Raw genomic sequence first — 18,692 nt, forward strand, 5'->3', positions numbered from 1 at the left:
AGTCAGAATGACTGGCCAGAGACAACCCGGAAACTAATCCCATCACCATAAAACCCGAGACTGCGAGCCACGTGGCAGAGCAGTCCTCCTGGGTTCCCTTACCCTCCTGCTCTCCTCCCGGGTGCCCCTTCCCAATTAAGTATCTTGCTTTGTAAGCACATGTGTCTCCTCAGACAATTCATTTCCAAGTGTTAGACAAGAGCCCACTCTTGGGCCCTAGAAGGGGTCCCCCTTCCTGCAACACTCACAAAAACCCTATGAGGTTGGGACTATTATCATATGCCCATGATACAAGGGAGAAAACAGGCAAAGAGAGGATAACTTGTCCAAGGAGAACTAGTGAGTGACAGAAGCAGGATTCAAATCTAGGCAGCCTGGCTCCAGGAGCTGCAGGCTACACTTTCATCCAATATTCTCTTCTGCCTCTAGAAAGTCACCTTCTGTCTGCAGCGCGCGCTCTCTCTCTCTCTCTCTCTCTCTCTCTCTGGCTCTCATTCTCTCTCTCTCTCTTACTCTCCCCATGGTTCAGACTTAATGTTTCTTCCTCAAATGCCAGCATGTTGTACAAACATATTCTATTGCACTTATTATAGTGATTTGTTTCCATATCTGTTTCTTCCATTAGAAGCTAGACTATTAGCTGCTTGGGTACAGGGAGTATATCTTAATGAGTGGTGAACCCTCAGAAATGAATATATAAAAAGCTATGTGCTATTATATGGTCATTTAAAACAATTATTGCATTTTTACTTAGAGCCAGGCATTGTGCTGGCACTACAGAAAACAAAGAGATGATTAACAGGAGCACTAAAGTTTTTTCATATCTAATGTGTGTGTGTGTGTGTGTGTGTGTGTGTATGGGTAAAAAAATGGATTTTTGGAGAGGACTAAAGACTAAGAGTATAGATTTGAGTACCCCTGAGCAAAGCTCTCCTCAATCTAACATTTGGGGTGGGGGGAGCCTCGTCTAATGGCTAGCTGGCCATTACTATATGTAAAAGCAAACTTCTCCAGCCAACCAGCCCTGCTCTGGGGAGCAGAGCTACCAGCTCTACTTCCCAGTCCTGGAAGAAACTGATGGAAGAGATAGACCTGCCTAGTCATGAGCAAAGGAAGTTGTCTCCAGCAGTCCTAAATAAACAACCAGATCTTCATCCTTAAATATGAAAGTAAAATCAGAATCATCAGACATCTGAGGGAAAACCAGCACCTTGAAAGAGTATATACGTATAACAGACTTCATAGGAAACATAGGTATTTCAGAAATCACAGGAGAATTCTAAAAAAAAATTCAATTAGTCTTCAGGAAGAAATTGCATCCATAAGATAAAAATAGAATACTATGAAAGGGAACATCATATAGTTTTAAAATAACAAATGAATAAAAGAATAAGTTGAAGAAGTTTTTCAGAACGTAAAATCTCCCTCACCCATTAAAAAAAAATTTTTTTAATGAGACAAAAGATGAAAGACATAGAAACTTAATCAAAGAGAAAAATACAGGAAAAAAGATTAGAAGTTTTAAATGAATTAACAGAAGAAAATTTCTCAAGGCTATAGAATACAAAAATCTTCAGACTGGAAGTACCTGCTGAAGATTCAGCAGTGTGAACGGTTAAAAAAGGTCCCATGTTTTTGTGAAATTTTAGGACAGAAAAGATAACAAGGATCCAAGAAGCTTCCAGAGAAAACCACCAACATCTATAAAAAAAATAAAAATCAGACTGGGAAAAGAGAAGGGCTGTGATTTCATGCACCAGATGGTAAGGTAACTTTTAGTCTATGGAAAATACATTTACTCTCATCAACAAGGGGGAAAATAAGCAATAGAAACTCCAAAAGGAAAATTTAGACATTTACAAAGCCAAAATAATGCAAACTGTTTACTTGTTTTCAACTTTCAGAATCAAATTATAGACAAAAGTCTAAATTATGATTATGAAACTGACTGCATATGTGATAAATCTGATGATGTTAGAGTAAAGGTAAAGCTAGCAAAAATCTGTAAGCAGAAGGGAAAAGATAATAGGAGATAATGGTAGGAATACTAATGTCCTCACCTAATCTAGTGAGAAGTCAAGAGTAACTGTTGAATGTTTATGGAAAGAAATAATGGCCTAAGATTATAATTTGCAATTATAAAGATAACCCAACTAAAGAACTAAAAATGAAACATAAACATTGGAAAGGAGAGATAAAATAACATGAGATGTAGAGAGAGTAAATTAATCCCTCATCTTTCATTACAGGAAATCAATCATTACTGTGTCAGTTAATAAATCAAGATATTATAAATAAGTACATTATTTAGGGTCATGGAAGAAGTCACTGGAAGAATTTCAAACAGGAAACATTAAAAGAGGCTGCCCTGAGAAAGGCTGGGGGAGGCCAGGGGTAAGGTCAGACTGTATTTATTCACATAATGAAGACAAGACAGATGTAGTTCCTGCCCCTGTGGTCTTTATATAGACTGTAAGCAAATCACTGTTGTATTAGAAGCTACAAAAAGGAGTATCAAGGGATCTTGCTTAAACAAAGGGATTTTTCCTAGATTAAGGTTCTGGGAAGGACTCTCTGAAGTAATCATGTTAATCTGTGTCTTGAAATATGAGTAGAAGTTAACCAGAGTGATCCTGGCCTAAGGAGAAATTTGTTCTTCTGGTGTTGGGGGGCGGGGGCAGTGGACTATGGGAAGAGAGATGAGCTTTCAAGGCAGAGGCAATGGCACCTACAAACTCACAGGGCCAAGAGTGAGCACGGCACAGAGAAGGAACTGTATTTACTACCTTCTAGATGAAGCGACCACACACCCTGGGAAGAGCGTCTGGGACGCCAAGGCATCTGGGATGAGCGTCTGGGATGCCAAGGCCACCCAGCTGCACAACCCCAACCTCCAACATGAACAACACCCCCTAGAGTTGTGCAACAGGCTGTATGGACGATGAAGGTGAGCAATAGTGCAGGGTAAGGTTTTCTAAAGACAAAGATTAGGCCAGAGGAGACAAGAGAAGCTTAAGGATAGCAGAGGACCGCTGAGAGCAGCCACTGTGGGGACAGCAGCTGGGAGTCGATCAGAAGTGAATACAGAGCTTATGGAGGAGAAGAGATGCCTGGTGCCCCAGTGCTTGAGTGCTCTGGCTTCCTCTCCAGGTCCCTGTCTGCAGCACATCCCCAACCTCAGTCTAGTCCAGAGGACTCACTCCCTTGTCACTTCCTTTGCCTTCTGAGAAATGAAAAATGCCAGCAAGAAACTCTGAGCTTCTCACCCCAATATCTTACCCCTGCATAAATTTACTATCTGCTCTAGGGGGTAAAAACAGAAGAAAGAATCTATCATCTTTGTTTTGCTAGACAGCCTCTTCCAGAGTACTGCATGATGCCATGGAACTCAGAAAGGAAACAATGCCCAGAAAATAATGAAAACAGCTTATGCTTATCGAGAGCTTTCTCTGCTGCATGCGATGTGACAAAATTCTTATGCATTTTTGCATTTTATTTAATCTATTCTTGAAAGAATCCTAAGGCTGACGACTACTAATTCTTCCATTTTACAGATGAGAAAGTCCAGGCTGAGAAAGATGAAGCATTGATAGTTCACCCAAGAACATGCAGCCAGAAAGTGATCAAACCAGCATTTACTCTCAGGTAGCACCTCAATGATCTCCCTCCCTATGAACAGATTCTTCTGGAAAGGATGAGAAAGTAGGTACATCTCGTCTCTGTTCAAAATGTCCCAGATTAAACATGTCCTTTATCACAGAGCTCTGCACTTCTACGGAGCATTAAAAAATGGGCAGGAAATATTATATACGTATGTTACCACTACATGGGAATTCAGTCTAAACCAGTGCAAGGCAAGACTCCCTCTGAACTCAAGTGCAAAGTTTACCAAAAAATCAGTCCAGATTGCTATTTCAGTTTCCCCAGAAATTTGATAAAGGGAAAATCTGCTAATCTGTGAGCTCCTTGAGGTCAACACCTCGTCTTACTTGTATTTCTCCCCAACACCTAGCACGGCATCTGGTTCCCAGTAGAAACTCAATAAATGTTTGCTGAAGATATGTGTTTTAGTTCAAAAAAACTGCAAAAATTGTATTCTCCAGCCCAACCTCCTGGTGACCTCCACCACTCCAGATGGCATTGGTAAGAATCACGTTTCCCCTGCAGCACCCAAGTGCCTCGCATTGTTTGATCTGTCCTAAAATGTGTTTGCTGGAACTCCCAGAAGTATCAGTGCCTCAAAACTCACAGGAGGCTTGTGCATTTTTAACTATGTGAGCACAGCCCAACCCCTAATTGAGAGAGGCAGCAGAGTCTACAGGTTCTGAAGGTTCTGGACACAGGCTCTGGAGTCAGACCTTGTCAAATCTTGGCCCTGTCACTTTGTAGACTACAGAACTCTGGCAAATCACTACAAATCTCTGTGCCTCAGTTTCCTCCACTATCAAGAATGATTAAAAAAAAAAAAAAAAGAATGATAACAGCGGGCTTCCCTGGTGGCGCAGTGGTTGAGAGTCCGCCTGCTGATGCAGGGGACACGGGTTCGTGCCCTGGTCCGGGAAGATCCTACATGCCGTGGAGCGGCTAGGCCCGTGAGCCATGGCCGCTGAGCCTGCGCGTCCGGACCCTGTGCTCCGCAACGGGAGAGGCCACAACAGTGAGAGGCCCACGTACCCGTGTACCAGAAAAAAAAAAAAAGAATGATAACAGCATGCATCCACAAGGGTTGTTGTTGAGGATTAAATGAGTGAATGCAGATAAAGCAATTTGGAGCAGTGACTTACACAGAGCTGGCACTTAATAAAAGCTAGTTGTTATTTACAGGGTGTGGTTCATTTAAAAGGCACCACTTAAGGCTACAACAGAAGGCAGGTGTCTCCTGCACACATCTGCAGACACCCCTACAATCACCCCTACTGTCGGTCTGAAGTGATTTGGAACACGCCAGACAGGGCACTGACCTTTTCAACATCAAGTTTAATTAAGGTTGGTGAGGAGCTAACATGAAATGTTTCATGTCTTTCCATGTAGTTCAGTAAGAAAGATTTATTAACTCATTAAAATGTCTTGTTAGTTATTTTCAGCTGCTCAAAATGACTGCTCTTTCCAGCCAGCGACTTCTCCCAGGAAAGACCAAAAATAGATTCTGACCATGTTGACTTCCTAGGCTGGCATTTGCGTCACTAGACCATGTTTCTCCAACATGAGTATCAAAAGCTTAAACAAGTGTGGTGCTTGATTAAAACTCACCTGCCTCTGGTAACATGCAGAAGGCTGTAGATGTGTCATGGTGAGGCCACGTCAGGCTAGAACCTTCTCCTGCTTCTCTTTGCTATGGAGTGTTGCACTGGCCAGAGGAACCTGGTTCCAGAGAGCCAGGTCTCTGTGATGTGCTGACCTTGCTTCCTGGAGACCAACTATCTGAGCCCATCAAACTCAAGCTAATTCACCCCACTCTCCATTTAGCCCATCAGACTGTGTCCATTTCTACAACAATAAAACCACCCCAGCTGTTGCCCCAGCTGCCTCACCCTACCTCTTCTGTCAATTTGCAGATGTCTTCTGTTTTTTTTTTTTTGAAGAGAGCAGAAATTCTCTTCAATACACAACTCCTGAAATTTCTTTCTCACCTCCATCTCACAAAATGTGCTTAACTCAAGTGTACAATAATAAATCCCCGCTTACATTGTTCGTGGATATATGCTTCCTCTCTGCTCTTTCTAGTGTTTTCTGGCTAGATTAGAAGCAGTAAAACATAGTAGTTAATAAGGTGAGCTGAGAAGGGAGGAATCCAGACACTTCTTTTTACTAGTTGTGTGACTTTGAGCAAATTATTTAATTCATGTCTCACACACTTTGTCAAAAGCATGAAAGTCATAATAGTACCTTCCTCATACGGCTGTTGTATTAAATTTTTTAAAAACCAAATAAGATGCTCAGAAGAGTGTTTATCGACAGTTATGTATCAAATTAATACTATCATTTTTGTTGTTGCAGTTTTGTTGCTGTTATTATTGTTACAAGCTGCTAGTGGGCAGGGGTCAGATCACCCAGTCATAGTGCCAAGCAGAGATAGATATTTAATAAACTTCTTTTGATAATGGCTATTGATGAGGATAAGAATGAGGGGAGAAAATGCCAAATAAGGTCTGGGTTTTTAATAAAGTAGGCAAAAATGATTTCCCTAGCAACCAAATTTCTGAATGCATTTCCACCATCTTCTCAAGCTTCCTATTTATTATGACAATTTCCTGCTTTCAAATATTGAACACTAAACAGGAAATTAGTTTGAGGATGATGGTCTCCAGCCAAGGAGAGTAAAGCAATTTCCGTAGCAAAAGTAACCAGACACTCTTCCTAGGACATTTTCTTCAGAAAATGGATATAATGAACATGGACCTTGAAATAATCTCAGTGGACTTAAAAGTTTCACTCCTAGAAATGAAGGGCAAAGTTCCACTTCATCTGAATAGCCCAAATTGTCATCACAATTATGGTTAATTTTCTAACTGGAGACCGCCTTTCATAAACACAAAGAAGACTCTGATGCTGCAAGTTGGAAAGTGGGTGGCCCCCTGGCGACACCCTCACCGTGTCAGGGTCACTTATGTGTACATGAGCAGAGAGGCCAGGATGAAGAGCCTGGAGGCACGGTGCCAAAAGTGCAGGTGTTACCAACATAGGGGCCTTGGACACTGTAATCAACAGAAATTGGTAAGAAGCCAGACGAATTCAGGAAAGGCTTTACTGGGACTCATGCTGCAGCATGAGGGAGTGGAAACAAGTAACAGGTGCCCTTGCTCACTCCCCAAGGAGGGCGAGCGGGTCCCTCAAATGGGGTGAGGGTGGGGGCAGATAGGTGGGTGGGGCTGCAGGGGTGGCATAGGCAGTCTGCCCACCCCCTTGGTGGTACTGTGTGCAGGAAGCATGCACAGGACCGTTTTTCGCTCCCCACACCTCAGAAGTGGCAGTTGGTTTTGGGCCTTTTTCTATCTTATTGTTCATAATCTGCCCCAACGGTGCATGTGCATGCCTGCATTATTTTTGTCCCTTATAGTTACTCTGTATTCCACTGCTCAATAAACATTTCATTTAAATATTAACCTTGTGAATAATCCTTACACCATTAAAACAAAACTCCTTGAGCAACATCATAATTTATATCTATATCTGTATTTGCATATAGTAAACACACTGAAAAGGATAAATAAATAAAATTTAATTAATGATGAAGATGATAATTTTTAAAACTTTACACTAACATGATGTCCAAACCAGTATCTGGTTACCTACTAGTATTTCATAGAAAGTCTACCACTCTGGTCATTTCACATTCACATAATAGAAACTTTCCAATATGCATCCAGATTATCTGGGGCTTTTCACTTGGGCTGCGTGGGTTGGAATTAACAGTAATTAAGGCTCTAAGGTAAATACAAAGACGAAATCCCTGAATTTTACATGTAAACAGCTTGTGTGATCAATGTAAAACTTACCAAAACTAATGCCAAGATGATAAAACATCAAGCAGTATGGGTTTGATCCACCCGACTCTCATCCATACACATACTCACACACCAGCATCACCATCAACACCATCTCCTCCTTAAGATTAATCAGCAACTTTAGTAACAGACAAAAGTTGTGAACCTAGCTGGTCCAAGCTAATATAGGTACAGCAAGACCGAAAGTATGAGCTTTGGAGAGTATTTTTGTCAATAATGGAAAAGCACCAATAAAGAATCAATTCTGGCTCAAAGGTGGACAGTAAAGAGGCGGTAAGAAGCCAGGGAAAGTTGGCAGGAGTCTCAAAAGAAGATGCCAAAAACCAAGTCAGAAAGCTAATAATCCTAATACCTAACAGCTGCGGATGCTTACTCTGTGCTGACTACTGTACATGCGTTCTCTCTTTATGGCCTCCCAGGTCAACAAGGTAGCTACTATTATTTTCTCTTTTGCATAAATAAGCAAACTGAGGCTCAGAGAGGTTGAAAAAGTTGCCTAAGTCACACAGTAAGTGTTGAAAGACAAAACTCAAACCAGGTCTGCCTGGTGCTGAAGCCTGGGTATTTAAGCACGAGGAACAGTGGAAGTGACCCAAGAGTAAGGGAGTAGAGAAGGCAGCAGGAGGCGGACAAGCCCTGGTCATCCAGCACCTCCACGGATGAGGGATTATGGCTCAGGACAGCATGTAAAAAGCCAGGCTCATACTTGTCTGCTCATGGCATCTGTGTCTCATACGAAGTAAAGAATCCAGAGATAGTCCTACACCAAGTCTTGGGGTCCCAGTTCTTCCCCACTGAGGACCTGACATTGCCACAGGGGACTTGCCTAGGCTGAGAATTCAGCCTTCTTTGAGTTCTTCGACCTAGGTTTGGCCTTCAGCTCTATCTGCCTTTGAATGTAAGAAAAAATAATTCTTTTAAACGCTGCCAGTGAGGCCCTCTGTATTTCACACTCAGCTTTAAATTCTTGATTAATAGATCCGAACCTGTCATTTTCTTTCTTCAATGTTTAAAGGATACTTAGCAAGAGCAACCTAATTCCATAGCCCTCCTTAGGGCAACTATTTCCCCACATACCTCTCAAATCCCAGAGACACTGCATTTATTGCATCCTCTTTCATTTATATACTGTCCCAATTTACCACAAGTGACATAATATGCCAGAGACCATCAAAACTCCACCTACCCCAGTGATGGGGTATTGCTATCCGGCTGATGAGTTATCCACCTCCAGAATTCCATCCTAAAAATCTATTTCCAAAGCCTATGTTATTATAGGACCCCTGTCTTGGGTTATGTCCCCTAGATGCAGGACCTAAGATGGGGATTTTTATATGATTTATTGAGGGAGGGTTCTTAGAATAAGAGGAATGGGGAAAACAGGGGAGGGCAGTGGAGAAAGGAGAGCAAGGATATACCTCAGCTAAAAAGTGGGCTGATCCCACAGGGAGTCCTGGAGCACAAACTGCACCACGGAGCTAGCCCTACCTTGAAAAAGAAGGTGGACATTTTTTCCTCCCATGTCAGTCAGTCATTCACTGTAAGCTACCAGCGTGAGAATGTAACCTCCTGGGAAATGCAGCTTCTGTTTGGCTGAGGGGAATTCTCTGAAGGAAGTCAGCACTCATAGCATTTGATGGAAGGGTGCCCTGGCCAAGTAAAATGGGATCTGGATGGGGCACCAACAGCATCACCCATTTACCCAAGAGTCAATGAAGAAACAGAGAAAATTACAAGCCAAATGACAAAAAGAAACAATATGTCTCAAAACTTGTGGTTATAGCTAATGTGATACATACTGGTAAATTCATAGCCTCAAACGCATATGTTAGAAATGAACAAAGCCAAAATATATTAGCAAGGCATTCAACTTAAGGAGTTACAGAAAACACACAGAAAGGAGAAGGAAAGAAATACTAATGGTAATAAGAGAGAGCAATAATGAAATAGAAAAATTATGCAGAGGATCAAAGAAATTGAGTATTTTTAAAACATTAATAAAAACAAATATCTGGCAATATTGAACAAAAAAGAAAAACACATATAAACCATGTTAGAAATGAAAAAAGAGAGACTATGACTAGATTTAGACAAGAGTTTTTTAAAGTTCTAAAAGAATACTATAAATAATTTTGGCAAATAAATTTGAAAACATGAAAGAAATGAACAACTTTCTAGATAAATATCAGTTGCCAATTTGATTTGATAAACAGAAAACCTGAATAGACACATAACCTTAAAAGAAATCGAATCTTTTAAAACACCACTTCAAACATACAAACACAACACCAGGCTGAGACCATTTTAAAAGATTCTTCCTTCTAAGGAAGGGCACTCACTAGCAGAAGATAAAAACTTAATGTTATCTTGAGTATAAAATAAACAGAATTTGTTTAAAAAAAAACACTTCTAAACTAATATCTTCTCATGTATATTCACTGACAAAAAAAAAAAAATCCCATTACGTAATTTAGGACTCAGCAAAGAGAAGGAATTTATATTAGTCGGCTCAGCCGCCATAACAAAATACCACAGACTGAGTGGCTTAAACAACAGGCAATTATTTTTCTCACAGTTCTGGAGCTAGACGTCCATAATCAAGGTGCTGGCAGATTTCGTTTCTGGTGAGGCCTCTCTTCTTGGCTTAAAGATGCCTACCTTCTTGCTGTGTCCTCTCAGAGCCTTTCCTTTGCGCCTGTCCAGAGAGAACGAGCTCCTCCGGTGTCTCTTCCTCTTCTTATAAGGACATCCTTATAAGCATATTCTTATAGAATAGAACCCCACCCTCATGACATTTAACCTGAATTTCCTCCATAAAGGCCCTGTCTCCAAATACAGTCACACTGTGGGTTGGGAGCTTCAACCTACAAATTTGGAGGAATGTGATTCAGTCCATAATAGGATTGTCCTCCAATCTTGAGCCAAGAATTTCCCTAACACACGTGAGAATTTGGTATAGTTCCCACCACAAATCAATGGGGGAAAACTGCATGTTCAATAAACGCCGCTAGTGTAATGGCGGGTGGGGCGGGCGGGCGCACCGCCTCTAGCGCTCGACCTTCCGCTGGAGACCTGGATACCGCGAGACTGTCTGCGCGAGACCGGGAGCAAGGCGGGTCGAGGTCCCGTTCCGCCAGTGGTCAGCGGGGCAGGGTTCCTGCCGGTGAGAGGCGGAGTGCAGCCCTCGCTGCCGAGCCCTCCAGGCCCTGTGGCGTCGGGCCGGCGGGTGAGCTGGGGGAACCAGGGACAGACTGGGAGCTGTGTTCCTGCAGAGCTCCAGAGCCCTCGCCACGGCCACCCTCTGGCCAGGGCCCAGGCCTTGAGGCGGCGGCTAACCTATCCCCCATCCCCGCCTCCACGACCTGACGGTGGCCGCGGTCTCCACGGGTCGAAGTTCGTGGGACCCGGCGGCCTCAGGAACAAATACAGTGAAACCAAGGGGAGTATCTCATTGAATTTTAAACTCTGTGGGTATTTTTTGCAATTTAAAATCATTTTTGTTATTACTAAACCCATAATAAACGAAAAGAGAACGGCGGGACATCCTTGCATCATTGTCTCTTTAATGGAAGATTGAGTTTGTGAGGGCATTTGAGAGACCTGTACGATGATTTAGTAGATTAAGGTCACATTCCGGGGAGAAAAAACACTTTTAGAAACCTGCAGAAAAGCTGTATGTTTAGTCTCATAAATAAGAGTTTGATAACCAATGCATGCTAGCCATTTTACAGCACCTTGTAGAAATTACAGTCCTTGTTGGTTACGGGAAGTTTCTAATGTCAGTTAGCCACGTGGTCTAAAGAGATTTGACTTTGGCAATCTAGATGCCTCCTCAGTTGCCCAGGTTTGCCTATGGAATAACAAAGATACAGGGGTCAGCTGTACAAGAGATGCATTAATGAGTTCTCAGTGATGGTACCTGAATCACACACATTTTGTTATTACATATTAAGAAGGCAAAATGCTTTTGCTTAACTGTTTTTGCTTCTCAAACATGAAAGGAAAACACAAAACTATTTTAATTCAATAGAATGAAGGCAGTGAATATCTTACAAACTGAAGCAGAATTTTAACCAATCTCTTTGTAAAACTGAATTTATTCCTATAGCTATATCTACACTAAATGTGCATAATTTGTTCTCTTTTTACCTTTATCATAACAAAAATTCTGAACCTGTTTCTCTAATACCATTTCATAAAAGAAACAACAGTGAGTTTTTTTTAAAATATCCCTCAAATTTTTATCAACTAAACAACATGTATATGAAGCTGTAAAAAAAAATTTTCTTTACATAATGAAGTTTAATATCTATGCCAAATAGAAACAGAAATATCTTTTAATGTGCTGAATTTCCACATGGTTTAAATCAAAAGTATTATGCTTGTGAAAAAATGTCATAAAAACAATTAATACGTGAAATATTAGCAATACAACATCATAAACAATAAACTATCCAAACACATTTTAATTATATAAAACACAGATCTATTTGCTAAAAAAAATACAGCAAACTTACAGAGTGAGCACTGATACAGAAGTAAAAACCTAAAAGCTCATAATTTGATCAAAACAAATAATTGTCCTTGCAAAGAAGAGTTCTAAACATATACAAAAATGATGAGCTCAACTTAATCTTTACCTACAACTTCAATAATCACCCATTATCATTGTACATATTAAGGATTTAAGACACAAGAAAAACACTGAAGCAAAAAAAAACAATAGGTTTTCTTCAGTCTTCTTCTAAAATTGACTACTGTCATTCCTTCTTCCCATATGCCATTACATTTGTGACAGTAACTCAACCCCTCAAACTATGTGGTTTAAGTGGATTAAGCAACAGAGAACACATTTGGTTCCATTCATAGATTAAAGCTAAGTCGTTGTTGGCTTAAGTCAGCGGAGCTCCATTAGTTACCTCCTGATTTTATAAATGCTTTATTGTTATCCAGACAGTTTTTAATTCCCCATCTCCTACAGTATGCTATGCCTCTTCAAAAATAATATTTTTCTTCCTCATCAACATGTAGGGGCACATATTCATTCTCCAAGTCACTTAGACTTCATGGTAGGAAATATACCAATTTCATGTGGTAAGAACAAAAATCAGACCCATCTAAATACCAGGATAGTTTCTGAAAAGCAAAAATCGTACACTATTTACAAAAATGATCTTTAACAATGAAGAACTGTATGTGCTCATCACCTTAGAAAAACAGACTAACCTTAAAAAAAAAATCCTTCCATTCCAGGTTATTACACTCATACAAGGAAGCTAAAAAGCTTCTGCACTGAACTTGAACATTATATAAACTAATAGACTAATAAGTCATACTTTTATTCTGTTTGTGGTGAACTTGGCTACTTGGTACCGAAAAGAGTCCTCTCTACATGTTCATGGAAATCACACACACATTCACAAGCAGTAATGACCTTTTGACAGAGCCTGTGTTTGGTTGGTACAAAATATTCTGAGCCAAAGTATATGGTACTTAAGACTGATGACAAAGGACTAAAGAACTGTATTCTGTAGTTACTTCAGAAAAAAAGATTTTATATATTAATATATATCTCACCCCTCCCTAGAACAAATTTTCCATTAAAATGCTGGTAGCTTTTTTATTTTGAGAAGAATTTTAAACCTCTTAAAGTCTTCAGGAACCATGTTTTAAAGTACCATTGATATACATCATTTCTTAGCATTTCCTTACCAACAGTTTTTGTCCACTGCTTCTCTCAAAAGAGCCTTATTCCATTAATAACATTTTAAAGTGTGTGAGTGCATCTGTGTGAGTGTTTGTGATGTGTCTGTGTATATCTACACAGTCTATTTCTGTTCAGATTGGCAACAGTTCAGATGTGATGCTTTCTGCTTAGCAATTAATCTACTTTATAAACTTTTGCCTTGGCTCCTTGTTGAGCAAAAAATGGAAGGATAGAGCTAATTCTTTAGGAGAGTCAGTTAACAAGATAAAGAAGCCTTCCTGTTGTTCTGTGGCCACAATTTTAACTAGGTGAATTAGCTTTATCCTTTGCGTAGAAGGTAAGTTATTTAGTGAAATTTTCGAGGATGTTGGTTTTTGAGCTATAACTGGAAGAGTTAACATGAATAAGCTCACATTAATATGGCTTCACGATCGTGAGCCTACAGAGAGATCTGACTGACTCTGAGCCACATATATATAGGATGGGTCTGTGCTTACAGACAACAGCAGGAATCAACACTCTCATCATAAAACGGGAGGCACGAGAGGGTATCATACTCTTCCTATGAGTCTGGCTTTCTAATATTCCCCCCGAAATGTCTTAATAAACAAAAAGTCATCCTATGTCCATAGAGAAATATAATGAGTAAAAAGTTATCTTATGGCCAGAGTATCTTGTTTTATAATTCGAAATCCATGGATGCTCAAATGCAATTTTAACAGAAGCTAAACCAGGTAATACGTCCTTTGCATGAAAATGACTTTAGTTAAAAATCTTCTTTATTTGCGCTGCAAAACTCCTAATGTTCCATTTCAACTAACAAACCAGTTGCTGACAAATGTGTGAAAACCCAATTAAATTTAAGAAAAGCATTTCATTAAAACTATGAAAATCTATCACAAAGAACAGATGAAAGCATTCTGTGATTGGTTACCACATAAAAGCTCCATGAGTTTTTCTTATTAACACCCTCTATAAAACAATACCTGAAGCCTAACCAAGATCTCTTCTGCTCACTCACATAAATGTTCTCCAAATCTGTCAGTAAGTCTCACTTAATTTGTGGAGCTACTCTGCCACGGAGGCCACCATTCCCACAAGGAAAATGTCCACATTTGGAAGGTGAAGTAACTTTCATCATGTGTGTTAAAGTCATCTCCAAAATGACATTTACAATTTTAATCATCTGTCAGTGATTTCTTCCTTGGTTGGACGACATAGTTCTTTTTTTTTTTTTTTTAGTAACATATGCTTGCAAAGTGTTTTAAAGTTATTAGTGACTGTTCATCCCTCAAGTTAAGTCACAATTATATCCTACAGACAGGTGGTGAAATATGCACATAAAAGATAAGTATTACGTCCCAATTTTTTAATTTTTTGCTACAGGTATTGTGGCCTATCACCTTCTTGAAGTATACTTAAAATACCAAACTTTGTTTTTCATTTAAAGTAACATTGTGCTTCACTAAGATGACTCTTAAAAAGTTCCTGAAAACCTAAATATTAAGTATGATGAAGCAAAGAACAGGGGAAAAAAAAGAGACGGAATATCTTTATTGAAGAAGGAAAAGAGAGAGAGAGAGAGATAAAATCCTCATTAAAGAAAGAAAAAAGAATCACCTTGATAATCAGTTATAATTTCTTATATGTAATCCCACATTTTTATAAACTATTTGAAATCATTAACCCCAGGCCCAGTAATAGTGTGGGAATTTAAAATACCAGGTAGTCTATTTCCCTAGCAACAAGAATTATTAAGATTGTTGCTTATAGTCTGCAATGCTTTACATTGTCCCATTTGAAAAAATAAGCCTATTAGTAGAAAGCACCATCTAGAGCTTATATTAGAAATATAGGACCCCATTTATAATCATCCTCCCAGATTACTATACCCTTATATCAGTATCTCTTCCCAACACTGTTACATTATATTCTCTGCATATACTTCCTATTTGTGGAAAACATTAAAATAGCTTCTAGGAAAAATACACCAGTTTTCTATAGTATTATTAAGTGCTTTATGTAACTACTTTGATTCCAAGTGATTGGTTATGAAACCTGGAGGGGAAAAAAATCTTTTAAACTTATCATTAATAATGAATTCTATGAAAGCACAAGAAGTTAAAATTTCAAATTTATAACTTATACATAATTAACAAAAATATGCTTTAATGTGAGAAAAACATATTTCTATATTTAAGGAAGAACTGCATCATCTCTTAAGAATTCAAAAAACTAATACGATTATTTTTTTCTCCATATATACCTAACAAGGCAATTTGAGTTAATTAACCCCTAAAACTGTAATCAGGAACTGGTTTCATTATGACAATTTTTAAACTTTTTTCAACAATTTCTATCCTATAGCTTCTAATTATATAGAAAGGAATCTGCTTGAAAGTCTAAATATAACTGACCATGAAAATAAATATTTGCTGATACCCCTAGGGGAAAAAATATGACAAGGCGGTCCTAATAGAAATAAGGCAAAAGGCAAGAGAAATTGAGGAGTAACAAACTCTTCATATAGCCTACTTTTTTTCTACTATGCCGTCTTGTTCTTTTTGTTAAAAAACTGTTTGGAGAAAATTCAATCTTTGGAATAGCCAATATTGAACAATAATGCAAAGGAGAAGAGAGGAGTATTATTGGTATTGGTAGACTGGATCAACGAAAATCCATAGGATACCAGAATTTGCAAAACACCCAGCCAGTCTCAGTGATATAATTGGGTGTTCCTTTATAATTCCTTCCTGAGTATGTGTCATTAAAGCCATAAGGATTAAAACCTGCAGCAGTTAAGGGAGGGGCATGACAATATTTGTTAGGAATACACTGAATGAATACTTCCTCCTTCCAAAATGAATACCTTGTTTTCCTTTTTGTTCTCTTAAGGTGGATTTTGGCTAAGGAGGAAGAAAGAAAGGAGTGTCAACAAGACACAGAAACATTTCAAACTATTGCCATCTTCAAATTATCTCTGAAACTAAATTGCAATTTGTTTATTCAAGAGTTTATTGCTTTAAAAAAAATAGTACATGCTTTCCTATTATCATTTTTTTTAATTCTGTGCCTTCTTAGATAAGTGCTTTAGCATAAGCTGCCATCTAATAATCTCACTTAACAAGAAAAGGAATGATCTTGTTCTTTTTCATCTTTACAAAGACAAGTGGCCAATTGTCTTCCAGTGCAAATTCCCCTCTATTACTCTTGTTTAATTTTTCTAAATGACTTTTTAAAACACATCTCATAAAAAGTCACTCTGCTTTAGTAGCTATTCAAAGTTATCTAGTGTTTCCCATTAGTTTGGCCTCTAATTTTAAATTTCAGTAGGTAGTATTCAACCATATTGTCACATTATGTTTAGCAATAACTGTATGCTTATTATTTGAGTATTATAACCCTTAATTTTTCTTATACTCAATATACTCTCTTTTTAAAAATCATCCATGCTACGACAGATTATCCTTGTTTCGTTCATTGTTATCGTTTTCTTGTGAGCTGGTGATTTTTACTTCTGGCTTTGGTGGTCTTTGAGGGTCCAAGTCAGCCTGGAGGAAAACAGATGAAAACAAAGATATTTAGCTCTTTAGTTACAGAGGCAATAAAATTTACAAAGGAAAAATGACTCACGATTGCCTTTAATCTTATAAATATTCAACTAAAAATAGCTCCTTGGGTTCCCTATGTTGTTTAGTCTATCATCACCCAGTGGACATGACAATCTCAAACTTTACTTGTTCAGAAGCCCTTTCTGGGACCATAACCCACCACGTGCTTAAAGGGCACAGACTCACCTCTTGAGCTTCAGGTGTTATTTTTCTCAATTTTGTTCTTTATTTCCTTTTGAGCTTTTCTTTTCAACAACATACCTACACTTTTCATTTTAGCATTTTCAGAGAAAAGGGAAGAGTAAAATGCAGCAGTCCTCCTCTCATGTCACATTAGTAATCCAGCCCCATACCAGATGTCTTTTATTAGTTTTCTACTAGAATTCACAAATTCTTTGTGACTATGGTACCAAGCACCATCGAGTAGATAAGAGGACAGAAAATGAAAACATAAAGGCAGCTTCTGGAACAGCAACCCTGCCCCTTGGATTTCTCATACATTAATGATATCTCATTACAGTTTGTCTTTTACCCACTGGACTGAAAACTAAGGGAGTAAGATTAGAATTAGCTGGTTTTCAAACTCTGTTCCATGGAATCCTGGAAGTGCCATAGCTTTCACGTCCTAAGTGCTTGAATAATTCCCTAAGTGTGAGCACAGATGCACACACACACACACACACACACACACTTCATGCATGCACACAAGTGAGCAAAAGCAATAGAAATACCTCTTCACATCCACTGCCAGCTCCTTGAGACTTTATTTCCTCGTCCACTGCTTCTTGAAGCTCATTATTAACCTGGTCCAGTTCCTCGCCATTTTCTTCATTGGTGCCTCTGCTCACACGAGCAGGACCTGCCTGCTCCTCCCTGTGATCCAGGATCTCCTCTGCTTGCTCTGGAGCTTCAGTAGCCTCCCCGCCTCCTTCCTCTTCAACTCCACCATTCATTCCTGAAAAGTCTTCCTTCTGTCCCACTTCCTTATTTTCTTTCTCTCTATCTTCCTCATCTACTATTTCTGCTGGCCTCTGATGGATCAAAAGGAATAATGGATAAAAATAGAAAGTATAACAGAGACTTTCCATGGCACATTATAATAATGTAATAATTATAATATCACTGTCAAGTGAAACTTCCTTACATTTGCATATATACAGTATATCTTGTGTTAACCTTTACAAATATACCACTCTTCACAAATACTTTCTCATTTAATTCTCACAATCATCCTGTGAGGTTGGTATTATTCCCATTTTACAGGTGAGAAAACTAAGGTCTGGGGAGACCAAGTATCTAGCCCAAGATTCCACTGTTTGTAAGTGGAACAGCCAGAATGAAAATGAACCATGTGACTCCAAAATCAATGTACTTAATCCCCATGGCAAAGAGAAAACTACACTGCAGGATACTTGGCCAATGTCTAGTGGCCCAGAGGAGGAGGTAAAAAAAAATTCTTTGTGGAGAGATTATCATCCCCACCACTAGTGTCTGGTATGTATTTAAATCTCTAAGTATGAAAAAGGGCAATGGCGATGGCCAGGATGTGAAGCCTGGTTTTCTAAAAATAAACATGGACAGCTTTCCACACAATGCCTAAGAGAGCTGACTGTATATCTCTAAATACAAAAAGTGATTGTCGAGGGCTTCTCTGGTGGTGCAGTGGTTGAGAGTCCGCCTACCGATGCAGGGGAGACGGGTTCGTGCCCCGGTCCGGGAAGATCCCACATGCTGCGGTGCGGCTAGGCCCGTGAGCCATGGCCGCTGAGCCTGTGCGTCCGGAGCCTGTGCTCCACAATGGGAGAGGCCACAACAGTGAGAGGACCGCATACCGCAAAAAAAAAAAAAAAAAGAAGAAGAAGGAAAAGG

The 18,692-nt window shown here is 39.3% G+C and overlaps 1 protein-coding gene across 2 annotated transcripts in view; it reads right to left on the reverse strand.

Moving 5' to 3' along the window:
• Window positions 1-11,048: 11,048 nt before the first annotated feature.
• DCDC2 (doublecortin domain containing 2) overlaps window positions 11,049-18,692 on the reverse strand; it is a 158,410-nt gene continuing 150,766 nt past the window's right edge. For both annotated transcript variants that reach the window (XM_024751994.1, XM_024751993.1), the window contains 2 exons: window positions 17,555-17,854; window positions 11,049-16,763 (listed from right to left, as the gene is read on the reverse strand). In XM_024751994.1, the coding sequence (XP_024607762.1) occupies window positions 16,665-16,763; window positions 17,555-17,854 (399 nt within the window). In that variant the 3' untranslated portion in view covers window positions 11,049-16,664. The remainder of the gene's footprint in view (window positions 16,764-17,554; window positions 17,855-18,692) is intronic.

This window comes from Neophocaena asiaeorientalis, unplaced genomic scaffold (assembly GCF_003031525.2).
Source record: "Neophocaena asiaeorientalis asiaeorientalis breed wild unplaced genomic scaffold, Neophocaena_asiaeorientalis_V1.1 scaffold165, whole genome shotgun sequence".
Lineage (NCBI taxonomy): Eukaryota > Metazoa > Chordata > Mammalia > Artiodactyla > Phocoenidae > Neophocaena > Neophocaena asiaeorientalis.